Source organism: Anas platyrhynchos, chromosome Z (genome assembly GCF_047663525.1).
Source record: "Anas platyrhynchos isolate ZD024472 breed Pekin duck chromosome Z, IASCAAS_PekinDuck_T2T, whole genome shotgun sequence".
NCBI classification, from domain to species: domain Eukaryota; kingdom Metazoa; phylum Chordata; class Aves; order Anseriformes; family Anatidae; genus Anas; species Anas platyrhynchos.
In genome coordinates, this window is record NC_092621.1 from 49,099,201 (window position 1) to 49,116,153 (window position 16,953).

General features: G+C 34.3%; 1 protein-coding gene across 1 annotated transcript in view; it reads right to left on the reverse strand.

Annotated features, from left to right (window-relative positions):
* ROR2 (receptor tyrosine kinase like orphan receptor 2) overlaps window positions 1–16,953 on the reverse strand; it is a 151,175-nt gene that overhangs the window by 30,822 nt on the left and 103,400 nt on the right. The window contains exons 2-4 of the mRNA XM_038170718.2: window positions 13,292–13,369; window positions 3,514–3,801; window positions 2,341–2,371 (exon numbers count right to left, since the gene is read on the reverse strand). Of these exons, the coding sequence (XP_038026646.1) occupies window positions 2,341–2,371; window positions 3,514–3,801; window positions 13,292–13,369 (397 nt within the window). The remainder of the gene's footprint in view (window positions 1–2,340; window positions 2,372–3,513; window positions 3,802–13,291; window positions 13,370–16,953) is intronic.

The following is a 16,953-nucleotide window of genomic DNA, read 5'->3' on the forward strand; positions in this document are numbered from 1 at the left end:
CACAAGACTGTGCTGCACAGCCAGCAAACAGAAAGAGCCCTTTGTTCCACACCAGCCCCTTCCAAGCAGTTTGGTATTTCATTCATCTTTTTCCCTTTTACTTGATTCTGGCTTACAAGTTGACCTGCACAATGTTATACCAAATATTCATTAGAAACAACAGCAATAATGATAGCATAGTTTCTGAAAAGAGGAAAAAAGCACTGTCAAATTATAGCATTTTGTTTGCAGCACTAGGCAGGAGTTGGCGAACATGGGAATTGAAAAAAAAAAAAGGGAACAAAAAGTAATATAAAAGGAGGATAAGGATTTTGGAAAGGTGGACAAAACCTGATTATGCAGAAAGGTGCAAATAATTTAAATAGGGGCAGGTATTAAATGAGGCAAAAATCTGTAATCCCCCAAAGTTCCTGGACTTCCATTGCCAAGTCCCTCAAGATTTCTCTCTTGACCTTTGATCTCTGACTGCTTTTCTCAAGTTTCAGCTTTCTCTTCAACCTAGCAGATATGCAAAATAAATAAATAAATAATCTACCAGTACTGTACTCTTCATTACATTTCCAATGGCAAGCCCAAAAAGATGATGGAAAGCTACTACTTCCAGGTTCACCCCTTGTACCATTGGTACAGGACCAATTTAGGGGTGTCCTAATCCCAAGACAGTTCCAGAATCATATGAAATAAAGTTGTTTATTCCTTTATTTTAACATATAGTTGAAAACTAGTGAAGGTTAAATAACAGTGTTCAAAAGCTAGGTAAAGCAAGAATTAAAGATATCTAAGAAACATTAATCCACTTATCCTTTTAGTGGGCACAAAACCAAGAATTCTGTGTCTCATATTTTATTTTAATTTTTCATTTTAACAGTGTGTGTTTTAGTTTTTAAATTATGTTGATATATGTAAAATAGTAACAAGGCAATGCTCAGTGCAGGAAAAGAGGTCGAATGATACAGTATTAGAGAAACCAAAAGAAATAATATTAATTATTTGCTTAATAACACAACAGGAATCAAAGTAAAACCTGGTTCCCAGCCTTTCACCTTATTCTGAGATCTCACTACTCTTCAACTGTGTCCAAGAACTGTTTTTGAACTTCAGTTCAGTGCTTCACTATGCATATTTTAGTTTCTCTCTTGTACCAGTCTCTGCTTTCCAAACCTGTAAAAGATTGGATGGCTTCCTGGCATCTCACTATTTTACCTTTTGTAGAGCAGGTGCATAACAGTTTTTTAAAGTGCTGTATAATCTTAAGTAGGATTTCAGTGGTTCCAGAAATTATTACTTTTTTTTGTATGCTGTCTTGAACAGCTGTTTTTAATCCTCAATCGTTAGCAATCAATTTTAAGAAAAATATTAAACGTTGTGAAATCTTTACAATGCTGAAATCCTTTAAATTAATTTGCACATTCTGTGCATATATAAAGTACAAGAATGTGTACTATGTGTTATTATTTTTATACACGTAAGATTATTGAGTAAAGTATCTATAAAATGGGTGCTGTGGTGGTCAGTCCACTGCAGCAATTTAAGGAATTTCCACTCAAGGCAGTTCAGTGGTCTCAAGCACTGACCAGTTATGTATGTCTTAAAAAACATCCATGCATCTTTACAAATTCTCTTTTATCCTTATTTTTAATTACTTAATTCCAACTGTAACTTTATGAAATTAACGCATAAAAAGGCCTTGTTGCATTCCATATGCCATTAATTGATATGCTGCAGAATCTATCTTAAGAATACACAATATGTATTATTTAAATTAAAACTAATAGATAAAGCAGGATACATAGAGCTGAGCCAGTCATAAAGATGAGATTAGATCTGCAAGTGAACAACTAAGCACAACTATGAAAAATCAGCCAGTAACTACTAAAGTCAAAATGACACTAACAAATAGAGGTTATCTAACTGCGCAAAGAGAGGATTCTAGTTTTGTTTTATCTGACTTTTCAAACTATAATAGTATAACATGGATAAATTTACAACCACAGCAACCTAAGCATTTTACCCGTTCATTTTCAACTGCTCATCCAGCCCATGCATGCCCTGTAAACAATTAGTGTTCAAACATCATGACTCTGTGGTATTTTCATTGTCCTAAACATGAAATAAGCAAGAAGAAGTTGTTTGAGAATATTTGATCAAACCCAAACCCACAGTAACACAATGCTATTCCTGTCAGAAACGGTTTCAGTCATTCTGTGAGATTTCAGTCATATTAGATATTTTTAGTAAACATACTGTGGTTGCAGGCAGTGTTTACTGAGTTTATGAACCAAATTCTTACAGAGCAAAATTGGTCAGAGTGCATTAAATAATTTTCCAAAATGTACTTACTGAAGATTGTGATTTGGGCTGTTTGTTGGACCTGCAAACATAAAACAAACAAACATTGCTGGCAAGTTTGGCTCAAGGACAATGGCATAAAAATAAAAATAAAGCAACCTAAAGCAAACTGTCTCTTTAAGGAGGGTTTGTCTTAAGATTCAAACTAAAGCCTCTGGGTTCCTGCACATAATTACATATTGCTATTTTCAAGACCACAAATAAAAATCACATGAATCTTCTTTCTGTCTGTTCAGGCAGCAACTTGAGTGGACTTATTTTTTGTTGGAAAATATCTGCTGCCATAAAAATATAGGCTGTTAAAAAGACAATGTGTTATCTTGACACATCGCTTACCTCTTACTAAGCCTCACCTGAGCCTTACTATCAGAGTTTATGGTATGACAAGGGTATGCCCTTAACCTTTCTCACAACGGGAACAAGGTCTGATAGCCAGCACTTAATGAATCACCACAAACAAACTGTGGAGTTAGTTATTATCATTATAAAACTGGAAGACATTTTAGGAAAATGTCTTGAATTATTTTTTCACTACATCAGAAACACTTACAAGCAAAACAAATAAATAAAAGCTTTGCTAGCAAACTGAATGATCAAGTCTTCAAAAAACAACAAAAGTACTTTTTGAAAGTGTAGTTAGATGCAGTAGGTCTGTTCTCAAAGGGCAGACTTTGAGGCCAGTTTTCAAGTAGCAGTACCAACATGGTATTTCACAAAGATAGGTACAGTGCTATTGAGCATCACAAGGAAACAAAAACCAACACTGAAGAGAAGCAGTTTTTTTTTTTAATTTCTTTTTTTTGTTTTTTTTTTTTTTTGTTGTTGTTGTTGTTTTTAAGTGATCTGTGCTCAGCATTAAAGTGAAAACTTCAGGCAATGAAATGTTACCGTTTCATACATTACTCTGGCACTTAAAATTTTTTCTTTGCTACATATTTACAGACTTTTCCATCTGTATTTACTTTCTTTTATTACTGGTGAATGGGTATCGAGTTCAACCATGACGTTCTGCGATGGGGGAGAGGCCCCTGGCAATGGCTTTATTTATTTCTTTTCATTGCTGAGAATTCTTAAAACATCATATTCATTTCTCATTAAGCTATTGTGAAAACTAATACCTAGCCAATAAAGTAGTCTGAGCAATTATATAAGCCAGGAACTCACCAAGCCTTACAAACAACACTCCTGTTGCAGTTATCGTCTTCATCCCATTGGAAGCCACACACTGGTAGTATCCTGTATCCGTGGTATCGAGATCCTGGATTCTCAGACGTGAACCATAATCTGTTTTTCTTATGATGATACGTCTTGGCTCCTGCACCACAGGAGCATCATTTTTTAGCCATCTGACATTTGGAGATGGATTTCCTGCTACCTTGCAGTGGAGGATTGCTGTTTGCCCCTGGACTACAGTGATATTGTTTACTGGTTCCAAAAAGGTCAGAAAGTAACCTGTAAGGGTAAGAGGTCAGAAAAGATCAACCTTCACATGAGTTGGGATAAAAGACTACCCACAGGCATATTTTTATGAATGGATCTTGGAAACAGTTTCAGCTTTCTTTCAAGGATATACAAACAGATAAACAAATAAATATACAGTTCACTGTCCTAGATAAAGAATAGCGTCACACTCCAATTTGTCTTTTGTGATTGACTTCAGGTTTGTCTGCAGGTAACTATGCAGGTCAAATATGAGTTAATACCATTACATTTCTATCTCCTTTCACCTACTTTGAAGATACATTTTTAAATTGACAATAGGCTGCCCTTTTTTTTTTTTCAAGTCCCAAAATAGTGCTAAAATGGACAAAGAAAAGTTTGTATGTATATTGAGTAAACAGATATTGTGGATTTTAATTTTATAAATGAAAACTAAAATCACTAACTTGTTTGCTGAAAGCAAAGGGCTTGTCAAGAGGGCTGTATGCTGTATTGGTGATCTCAAGTGATAAATGGAATAATTGACAGAAGAACAATGTGAAAAAAATGATAATCATAAATTCTGTAGCTTATTGCTTTAAAATTTGTTTTGGCATTAGAAGTCCTGCAACTGAAGTGCATCACACATTGAAAGCATTCAATTCCACTGAAATAATAATGAGATTGTCAAAACAAGTGAGAAAAGTATTCATCTGTCATGTTCATGTTTCCTTTCACGAATTTATCTAGATGCCGAGCATTACGTATACTTCATATTGCACTTCACTTTTGTGTCAGTTAGATCCAAATAAAAAAGTAACTTTGACGCATGTCCATATGTGCTATTTCCTATCAGTTAGATTATTTTTCAATTGTCTAATTAGGAAATAGCATATCACTGTACAGGAATCTAACACCAGAATGTAGCACTCAACATTCTCAGTCTAATTCCTGAAATACCTTTAAGAAAATTGATGCTCTGCTTTGATTTACATTTGACATAACCATGAAAATCAGTTCCTCTCTAATGGCTAGGGGTAACACTGGAAAAGAAACAAGTAGCAGTAGAAACATCAGAACACAAAGAATTTAGAAAACCAAATTTTGCTGAAAAAATGGGTTTTACCAAGTATTGCATTGTTCTATACAACTGGCATTTCAAAAGAATTCCTGTTTTCCAGTATGAAAATACAATGTAGGCAAGTGTGAATTTAGTATGTCAGTAAACAGAAAATGAAGTAAAATCTAAATACATAATCTCTACATAACATTACAAACTTAAGAAAATTTAGTTTGTTATCATTTTGCTTATAAAATGATAAATTATTCTGTCTGCAATCTTACATTAATTTTCCCTATTGTTAGCCTACTATTCCTTAGTGGTCTTTAAAACATTTTGACAGAACACAAAACATATTAAAACATTTTGTTTAAAAAAAAAAAAAAAAAGAAGAAAATGTGGAGGAGATATGTGAATGCTTTCTGCTGGGTCTTGTTTAGGATTTCTTGTCACTTACGGTTACATTTCACAGCTGCAGAGTTGGAATAACGAGGATGACATTCTGGCAGGTAACGGAAAATCAAATTACTGTAAGAAAGAATGTAAGCAAGGTCCTGTCCCGTCGTCCATCCCCCCCTCCCCCAAGAAGAAAAGGAATTTCCATGCCTGTTTCACTTTTACTCATTATTTAAAGAATATAAATATTTATTTTGCTACTTTTTCATAATCCTTATGTAGCTTATTTTCAAACTGTGAAAGTTGAGGCAGAGTATACAGGCAAGAAGATAAATCAGTTTGCATTAATTTGAAATATGTTTGAAAAAGAGTTGCCATAGTCAATAAAAAACAATTGAGTTAGAAGAAGCAATTTATGAAAAGAAGCGGAGAAGTAAATAGAAAAACAATCAACTAATTCTTAAAAAAAAAAAAAAAAGAAAAAAAAAAGAGGGGGTGGGACACTGAGGAAGTGCAATGACATCCAGTCATGTCAGTGACAGTAAGTTGTTTGGTGGAAGACCAGAGCCACAACATAGGGCCATGAGAGCACCAACTCAAGTGAGCAGTACTGTGTCTCCCAGGGTGGCCTGAATAAACTGTGTCTGCCAGGGTGTCTCCCATACAAGGGAGTTGAAGGAGTTTTAAGAACCTTTTGGACGAGAGGCTTGACCACTTCCAACATGGAGCCAGCACAGAGGTAGTCACTTAGCTCAGAGCTGCTCCTGATCTCCTGATTCCTATGAAGCGAGAGAGGCAGAAAGGATGCTTTCCATAATTATGGGGCCAATTCAGGTGCTGTAAGCTGACAGTCACTGTGGTTTTGCAGTACAATTTTTGTCCTTAACACAGAGGAATGTGAGAAGCCTACAACATTCTTGAGCTATTTGTCAGCTTTTGCATCATTGGCCATCTTATAGCTTGCTTAACCACTTATCTCTATTTCACTTTTCCTGACTTAAAATGACCTGGGTTGAGTCTTCAGCTGAGGTTAGCTATGGATATTATATTTAAATTAATTCAGCTGAAAATAGATGTTAAATTTACTTATTAAGATCAAGAATTTTTATTAATTCAAGACTAAATCCACATTACACCTTTCTGTTATTCCAATTAAACTAAAATTACTATGGGAAGCAATTTGGTCTATAGCTTTTAAAACAAAATATTTCATATGAATTTATGAATCAGATCCCATTAATAATGAGAACAAAACTATTACCACTAAAAGCAATGCCAAAGATTTATGGACTAATTCAGACCCAGTGTGATTAGATGCACTTCCCCTGAAGTCAGTGTAACTGAATCCATTTCCTGCAGGTCAAAATTTGGCTTTAGTTCATTACTCCTCCTGCCAATTTTGTTTTGTGCAGTGTTTTAAATTACCCTGTTATTACAAATCAAGTAATAAATATTTTAACCCACCGAACTTTGAAGCACTCCTGTTTTCTTCAAAGTTCTGTGGAAAAGCTTAGGTGCATTAAGGGCAACATGAAGGCCTATCCACTGCTTATGAAAGTACCCTGAAGTGTACACTCTGCTTGCTAGGTTCATTTTCTCTTTGAGAAATAATGCTGAAGTCTGGGATTTATATACTTATTGAATCTGAAGTGATTGTATGGAAGAGTGGGCAGCATTTCATATACTGCCCTGTTATTTGGTATCCAATTTAGACAACCCCAAATTACAAATCTTTCAAACAAAGTGGAAAATTTTACCAACCATATTCTTAAGAACATTTTCCTTATTTAATTTCTGTGGTGATAATTAGCAGTTACTTTTTGTGATGTACGGCACACCACAAATATTGTGTGTATGCCAGCTTGATACAATGATTTGGAGAAAAAACAAACTGGTTCCCAGACTAAAATGGTATCCTAAAAACATTAAAAGCAAACTTTTTCAATGTAACTCTCTCTCTTAATAAGTAAACATTCATTTGGACAAGTACAGAGGAAAATGAAACATGATAACACTAGGACTTATATTTTATTTAATATGTGTTCTATATTCTTTGTTCTGTAACAGACAACTAGAGATTTTTAAAACCTAAACAGATTTATTTTTCTGTTTTAATAGTGAAATATCTATGAAACAAAGAATAAATATTCTCTATAAAATGGTTTGGGCTTGCTATGTGCAAAACAAGCATCACTAAACTCGTAAATGTCATGTTAGAAACAATTCTATTTCCTTTGGAATATAGGTATTCAAATACATTTAAAAACATAAAAATCCAAGTATAATGGCCAGCAGTTTTCTGTGTTACAGAAAAACTGGTTTTATATACAGTCTTTTCTGTACTCTGGCTTTGTTCCAAAGTTCATGAAAATGAAGGAAAATGTTTCCTTTGCTTTCAGTGGTCTCTGGCTTGGTTATCAAAATGCTCAAAGTACTACAAAAGGAAAAGATATCTGATGGATGTCTCTGCATTTGCTGTAGGCAAAGGCACTCTAAATTAAATTTCTCTTTTATTATGGTTACTAACATAGTGTACAACCGTTACTAATAGTTGTTTTCCTTGAATGGAGTAAAAACTGTTCTGTCAAGAAGCTATGAGAGAATGATACAACTTAATCTACATAAGATGTTATACTACCATACTGTATGTATCCTGTGAATAAAGTATCTTAGGGAAATGACTGACATGAATGCTAGAGAACTCTTTTGTATTTTGAAATGTCTTTGTTACGTTGCCAGTACTTCATATTTTAACATGAAGTACATTTGATAGAAATATATCAAACAGAATTCCACAGCAAATCAAAATTAAGATGACAGGACTATTTTGCATGTTTTGGCAGGAATATAAAAATAAACTTTTCCCACATACGGTACGAATGTCTAATTGTTTTTATATGCACAAAGACACATTTTAAGCTAAAAACATAAAGAAAGTAACTATCACAGAAACCCCACATCCATACTATTTTTTCTTCTTTTTATTTATATTATTCTGAGACTTAGATGTCATAGCTATTGTCTCAAACCATATGTGGCATGCTTGTCATAAACACGATACAAAATGATCATTCTCTGTTTCTGTTATTTTAAGATCTTAGCTGTGATTTTGGATTTTGTTCTAAAAAATCTCTCTAAATCTCTATAGCTACTTTGAATCAAATTAATTCTGGCATAGATGTTTTTGATTAGAGTTTTGATTTCCATTTTTGTTAGTTGCTACTCATTTTCCCTATACTGATTTTATAAATAACCAAGCATAACTAATTTTCAAACTATCATCATGATCACCTCCATGAGTAGCAATTATCAAAAACTTGCAGCTATTTATTTCAAAAATTCTTAATCACTAAGAATACTTAAGTCTTAGGAAATAGGAAGATATCATCAGTGTTTCTTTCCAAATGTAGAAAGTAAAGCAAGGAGAGTTTAAGTGACTTGCCAAATTTACACATGGCCTAAGTAGTTATTTGTACAATACTATTCCAAGTTCACATATCCAGTTTCTGAAAGAATGGAAAGTCTGAATCATAAAGTGCTAGATACCTAAACATAAAACAATATCTTCAGAGCAAATTATAATAATCACATATATATATATTATCACCTTTTAAAATGCATGTTCTCTGATAAGACATATATGCGCTTAAATAATTTTAAATGCAACGGTTGGAAAAAAAGCATAAATCCATCTCTTCAGTATTATATAACATATCATAAGTTGCAACAGCATTCGCTTAAAATACTAAACATTTAAAATCAACTTTTTTTCTATATAAAAAAGCAAATTTTATTTTCTGCAAAACTGATCTAATTCAAAGCCTTTTTTGGTTCATCTTGTAGGACTTCCCAGTTTTCAAAACCATTAGAAAAATATATAACATCATTTGCTTAAATAGCAATGTGGGATTATCATTCCTTCAACTCCTTGCTTTTTCTTTGTTTCTACCTCTCTACAATTCTCATTTTTGTCTTCAAATAACTCCTAGTTATTTTTGTAGGCTGTAAAAAAAATAACATAGGCTCTCTTGCCTCAGCTTCAACTGGCAACCTTTTGTGACGGCATTTTCTTTCAAGGTTAATAATACTTTACATCCAACACAAAATATATATATATATAAAGTAATCATGTTTATCATTAGGAGCTAATTCACTATTTTCAATAATAAGACATATTTTTGACTTAAAAAACATACTTTATGTTATGGAATAGCGTAATGTTAACAGTGCTCTAATTTTACAGGTAAAAGAAATGACTTGAGAAAGATGACACTACTCCCGAAGGTACCGTTATGAATACAGTAAAAGAGTATAAAGTATTCAAAGAATTGACAGGTAATCTATAAAAATATCAAAGTGTTGTGGAGTGTTCTGAGCTTATCTAAGATCAGAACACTGTCATAAGAGATATGAAAGATGAAAGTTGCTGAAATATAAAGCACTTCTTTCTGGAGTTTTGTACAGCAACACTGCTGAAAGTATAAGAGCTTAGGGGACATGTATCATACCACTGCACCTCAGTAGATGGTGACAGTCCAGTAAAGTTGCTCCTTCCACATATAAATCAGGACTGGAAATACACTGAGAAGCACCACTCTAATAAGGAGAGGGTGGAGAAGTCAAGGCTCCTCATTTCTTGCACAGATTGTTTTCCTAAATGTGAAGCAGTCTTCTCAATTCTTTGCCCTTTAACTCCAGTACAAAGACGAGCAATCCATAGCAATATATTGAATCCATGTTAGGAAATGCAAGAGAAGTTTGGCAGCTCTCCTAAAATACAGGAGTAGTTAAGGAGACTAAGTTGAGTTATACATTGCCACATAATGTTTCCAGATGAACTGATACCTTTACAGCCTAATTTAATTCCATCATTTGCACCCCATTTTCCTTTTATGATTTGATCTCACTGTACAAAAACGCATCCACAAACATGTAAAATAAAATGCTTTGGATCACATAGACTTTGGATCACATACACAAGCATCTGGATACTTCAGATATACTTTGGAACAAATTACAGCCAATTTGGGAATAAAGAATTGCCACTGAAATATTGCCATAGTCTGAATGTTGTCCCTCACACTTAAATCAATGGGCTTATGCTCTCCTATTAGCAGAAGGAAACCTATTTTTGAGCAGTACTTTCTCGCACTTAGAGGGATGAAGCCCAGATGTCTTACTTAGACTGTGTCCTACTTGGTGGAACTCATTGGACTGGGAAGAGATTTTTTTATTTATCATTCCAACACACCCAAAAGACCTCCAGAAGACCTAAGTTATCCTACAGCAAAAGCTCAGTGTTATGTTCTGGTTCCAGAAAAACATTGCTCAGAGACAGTGCTCTTTTGGTAGCAGTTCAGGTGTTCACTTAAAGGAAACAAGTGGGTAAATTCTCCTTGTTATTCAGTAAATTTACTGGTAGATAAACTCTCCTTGATGGCTGAGTCATGGTCCTATCCCATCAACTTTCAGAAGCTGCTGTCAGAGTGAAATTAAGTCTGTTCAGAACTAGAAGGCTAGTTTCACTTGAATGAACAGACATACAACTTTAAAAGTTGTATATTATTAATAATATCTTGCTTAACCTGGTTACTTCTGGAGACAGAAACATTTTTCAGGGTTTCTGGAGTATTCTGAGGACAAAAGTGAACTACACAGTTCTGCAGTGGATCTAACCTTGGCAATACTGAAGCTTGTTTACTATTATTTTCAGGCCTACATTGTGTCAATTCTACTAAGAGAAAAAAAAAAATAAAGGTCACAGATTAGTGTAACTAAACATTCCTCAATGAAGGCCAATGTGGTGGAAGAAGTTAAGGGCTCTATTTTTCTCATGGTACACACAAATTTCCAAAATACAACTGTGCAATGATTTTTGGAATAAAAACTGTTGCCTCGTTATGATACAGAAACACAAGGGTTAACTTGTGTTAACATTCAAACCAAAGACACAAAATGTTTCAGCCAATGGATTTTTGCTTGTTTGAGAATTTTGTTGCCACAAAAATAAGAGGAGCAAAATGAGGCCATTTCCAGACCAGACATGTTAGAAACTAGCAACTGATTCTATACCAATGAGTCATATAAGAACAAGGGTCTCTTTTTTTTTTTTCTCTGAAGAAAATAAAAATCCTTATGACGTAGAAACATTTGAGATGTGATTAATTACTTCCTCAGACAGGTATTGCCTGTGGCTCTGGAAAAAAAAAAAAAAAAAAAAAAAAAAAAGGAAAAGGAAATAATTACAACTCCTTTGCTCCAGGAGCATTTTCTTTTATATCTGCATCCTTAAAATTCAGACATAACAAAAGAGTTTAATTGGTAAGATGGTCCCATTCTACAAGTCTGTCAATTGCAGTTAAAGATTAACATTGACTTTTTCCCTTCAAAAGCATTGGGTACTGGAGTGTGGAGGAAATAACACAACTCTGGCATACTGTGTGGCTGACACAAATGACAGTTATTTAAATTATTCCTGTAATGGAAGACAAAGTTTAATCCTCTAAAATAAATTGGGAACTTAAGCAATTAAAAAAAGGTTGGGAAGAAGAATGTCCTGAGTTTGCCCTCAAATGGGAGGAACAGAGTATCTCACATCAATGACCAGATCCTGACTAGAAAATCCTTCAGTTTCTTCTGTGTTTATCTATATTTCTCTGAAAGGTAGCCATGTCATTTTTCTATCCAATTAAGCATAGAAATTAATAGATGATTAACAGAAGATTCTGAAAAATCTTCCAATAAGCACAAGCAAGGTAAGAAATCTAACTTTCAGATGAAGCACAATAAAAAAGAATTATTTAATATCGGATATCTATGACAGCATACAGTGACTGTATTCCACAGTCCCCTCAAAATTTGAGATCTCTGAAAAAGAAGTTCTGAGAAAAATATCTGGCCAGCATCTCAGAGCTTGGTAGATTACAACATGTTCTCATCTTGCTAAGACTGCTAATGGTAAGTCAGAGAGGCATTTTTTTTCTAGTACAAAGGTTGACATATGGAGGGGGATGGGGGAAAAAACAAACAAACAAACAAAAAAAAAAACACCAGAAAGTATAAAATAATTCTTATACTTAGAGATTATCAGGGAATTAAATTCCAAAAGCTAAATCCCAAATGGAATTGAATCTGTCCAGGGATGTCGAAGAGAGCAAAAGAGGCTTCAATAAGTACATCAGTGACAAAAGAGAGACTAGGGAAAATGTGGGCCCATTGTTGAACAAGGTGGCAGGCCTGGTTACACATGACAGAGAAAATGCTGAAGTACCGAATGTCTTCTTTGCCTCAGTCTTTATATAGCAGTTGGATCCATAAGAAGAAAAAATCTGTACTATAAGTTAGAAAGCGTGTGTTTCTTCAGGCAAAATACTGAAAGTGCTCTGTTTTATGAAATTACGCTATTTATTTGGAATCAAAATTTGCAGTAAATCTGTGATTATGATACAAAAAGGATACATAAAGCATACATAAAGGAGAATATTTACAGGTCAGAGCATTTGGATCTACACTTTAAGTAATAAAGTATAATACAAATTTACGTTAAACAACAATTTATTATAAATTCTGTTATTCCAGTCTGTTAAAAAAAAAAAAATATATCGCTAATGCTCAGAGATCCTTAAATTGTAAGTACGCTTGTGTTGCCGCAGAAGAATAAATTAAAGAGGTTAGATTTAGTTATCTCAAGATAAAGATATTCAGAGAGATCTTTAAATTTACCTATAAATGCCAAGCGTGGTACTGTACAAAATCAGATCATATTCATGGCACCTACCTGACGAACAATATAGCAGGAAGGTAGTAATAACCATATGTTTGGGTCAATCATATAATCCCTCAGTGCAAGCCTTAAGAAAATGCTTAAAAAATATTTTTTACAGACTCCTGTAACCTCACTGTTCTTACTTAGCATCAGAAATATGAAGACATGCAAGGCTGCCGTTCTTACAGAGATGTATATACAGATAAGTAAAAACATAACAGGGTTTTTTTGGTGCTTTATAAAGTATGTTTATAATTTGAGGGGGAAAAAAAAAAAAAAAAAGGAACTATAGTTAATTTTACCTTTAGGTGTTGGAATTGGTCTCTCAAGTCCATCCACATGACCTAAGGGGTCATTTGAATCTGGAATTTCCATTTCACCTAGGAAGAAAATAAAAGGTTTGTTTAAACTGAGGCTCTAACTTAATCTGTCTTTTAAACTGAATCATGATAGTGAATTCAGCTAACTTATGCAGGCCAAATCTTGGTTCTAGAAAAACACACAGGTAACAAATAATAGCAACACAGTTTTTATCCATACCAGTTTCGAAAACATAACAATAAATCTGTTCTGTATAACACCTTGTGCTTTACAAGCATGGGATAATAAATAAATAAAAATCCAGTTCTCACCAGAATAAAGTTCATACATTTTATTATTTTTATTTTTTTTTTAAATCACATATTTCCTGATAGTTTCACTGGTCCAGCAAACCAAGTAGTACCTGAACATTACTGACACTCTCAACTGTGAAATGGCATAAATCTATTTCTGAAGTTACATTACAATAAGTTAGATTCTATTTTTAGAGGTCAGACTCACCATCTTTGCTAATTTTCTTATCCTATTCTCAGACACATCTCTAAAATCTATCTCCAAGAAATGAAAACAAAGCAATGAAAAATTTTCCCCGATGATTTTACCACTTTTTCAAGTACTGAGCTACTCATTATCTTTCCTCAAGTATTCCAAATGCTGACGAAACAGACTTTCTTCTGTTTGCCCTCCTTGCTTATGTCTAGCACATATCAGAGCAAGCTAGAAACAATGTTAGTCAGCCAGCAGTTTCTGCAGACAGCAAAAAACACTTCCATGTTCCTTTGCTTCCGTGGTTCTTAGGAAATCCTGACCATTACAAAGTGGACATTCCCCAGTTTGGTCTCTCTTTTTTTAAAAGAATTATTCTTTAAGGATAAAAGCTAAATTTATAAATAAGACAAGGTTATGCGATTGTTCTTACTAAAACAACTTCTCAGATATGCTATATTTCTGTAATCCCACTAATTCACATTCAATCATCCAAATTCCTTATTGTCTCACTGTATCACTAAGAGCATATAAATCTAAGGTTATCAAGATCCAAAGTGAAAAATATGGTACTTGTTGTAGATATTGCTTCATGGTGACATTTTAGACAAAAATGGTGACATTTTAGACAAAACAGAACTAGAGAAAAGGTTCTCACTCTTTCTTTTGTCCCCATAGCCCTTTCTTCATGCTAAATGGGTAGACCTGTGCGGTGTCAAGAGTTGGACTTGATGATCCTTAAGGGTCCCTTCCAACTCAGGATATTCTATGATTCTATGATTCTATGAAATAAATCTTATAAAAACATTCTGGCTGCAAACCACAGTGATGAAATACAATTAATAACATCTATAACTCCCACTGCATTACGAAAGAAGAATTAAGACTGTCACCATTATTTTTGAGAACAAAATATTTAGCTAACATCTTTAAGTTTACACAGAAATCAGAGAGATCCTCTCCGTTATAGCAGGTCTGAACTTAACTATTTTTTCTCATTCCTCGCCCTTTGTCATTACTTCATTCGTCCCTTCATCTCATACTACTTGAGGTTCCTAGCCTGGTAGTGCTTCTGATGCCAAATGAATTGTGTGCTCATTCCCTGACACCCCAGTTAGACTAATGGTAAAAACAGTGCTATACATATGATTAGACACTCTCTTTTGAACTGGAAAGTTTAAGGCTTGGGTAGACATGATTATGTGTGAACTGATAAAGGCATGTCAGGAGTGCTTCTGTCAACTTTTGGCAGAGATATATCACCTCTAATTTTTATCAAGAAGCAGCTAGGCAAGTTCACCTTGCCTCTGATTGACCTCCCCTAGGTTTCACAAGGAGTTTAGAGGGACTTCAACATTTACCAGTCACACAGAAGATAAAAGTATGACTTCAGACTAGACAGTGGAGTAAAAAGAAGAGTAGGAAAAGCAACTGTTCTTTCAGTCCACAACCACTTGCACTTGGCTAGCTCAGATGATCATAATCCACCAGTATTCATTGGATGAAAGATTATAGAAGTTCATTCTTAGGCACGCTTTATTACTTTATGCTTAGTCCTCCAGAATCCCAGCTGCCCAAGATCTGAGTGCCACATTTGCTTTAATGCCACATATTCAATTTTAAAAGACTTGTTTCCATTTCTTCAGTCAATTAGGGAGATTCATAACAGGAAAAAGCATTAACTCAGATAAATTAGCACAGAAATTTCTTTCTATTTTTCCTTCCTCCCAGACTCATCTATTTTTTTTTTTCTTTTGAAAGCTTTTCAGAATAAAGATGGAAAGAGAAAAAAGCATTTGCTGATTTGAAAATGTTTCAACAATAGTTTTCTGTAATTCATTCTCATGCTTGATATGTTTATGTCTGGTAAAAACATTTCTCTCCAGATGTGCTTTATGAGAGGATAATTACAAACCATAGACAGCACCTACATGCAATGTCTTTGTAACTAACTAATGTTAAGATTGAAAATCCTTTGTGTACTTTGTAAATTATAAATACAAAACAGACCTGTCACTTAAACTGTTGCTTTTATGAAAGAAACATTTATATTTTCTGCAATTTGAAAAATTCCACTTAGACCACATTCAATATGAATTCCCAAGCTTAAGATTGAATTTACTGAACCATACGTTAAATCACCATGATGTTATTATCAGCATTAAAAATTAATCTTTTTCTTTTTTTTTTTTTCCACCAGAAATGCTTATGGATCAGATGATCAAGAAAATAGCGCAACCAAATAAAATCTTTTCCCTTTGTGTCAAACAGAATAAAAGAATCCTACAGCCAAGAAACTCTCCAATGAAAACAATATGTATTCTTGTTGAATATCATTTTCAATGCTTTCTGAATTTAATTCCTAACTTAGTACATTTATCCTGCAAGGAGAAGATCCCTTGTACTGCCATCAGTAGATGGCTCAGGTTCATCTAGTTAAATCATCTAGATAATAACCCTCACTGTCATTTTTCCTTAACTCTCCTCACTATAAGGCAGACGCACATCTGATCATGCGCCATCACCAATTTTCCACAGATACATACATCAAGTTTTCTTTCTTATACTTGTTTGAAGATCCATACATAATTGTACTCCTATTTCTGATTTTTAGCTTGCATGCCTTTTCCCGTTTAATTTATTCAATATTCCAGTCTGGGTATCCCATTTTACTTTTCTTCCTACTTTCTGTATTTTTCCTGGCATTTTTTCCATGTTCTGCTGCTGCCAAAATGGGAGACAATCCACAAGAATAGAAAAGAAATGACCAAAAGTTACACAGGTATCACATTTGTCTTATGAGGAAAGACTAAGCAAGCTGGGCCTGTTTAGCCTAAAGTAGAGGAGATTGAGTGGGGATCTTATCAACCTCTACAAATACTTCGGGGGACAATGTCAAGAGGACAGGGCCAAACTCTTCTAAGTGGTGGCCAGTAATAGGACAAGTGCTAATGGGTATAGATTGAACCACAGGAGGTTCCATCATCATATGAGGAAGAACTTCTTTATGGTTTGGGTGACAGAGCACTGGAATGGGCTGCCCAGAGAGGTTATGGAATCTCCTCTTTGGAGATATTCAAAACCCACCTGGATGCCATCCTGTGTGACGTGCTGGAGGTGACCCTGCTTGACTAGACCATCTCTGGAGGTCCTTTCC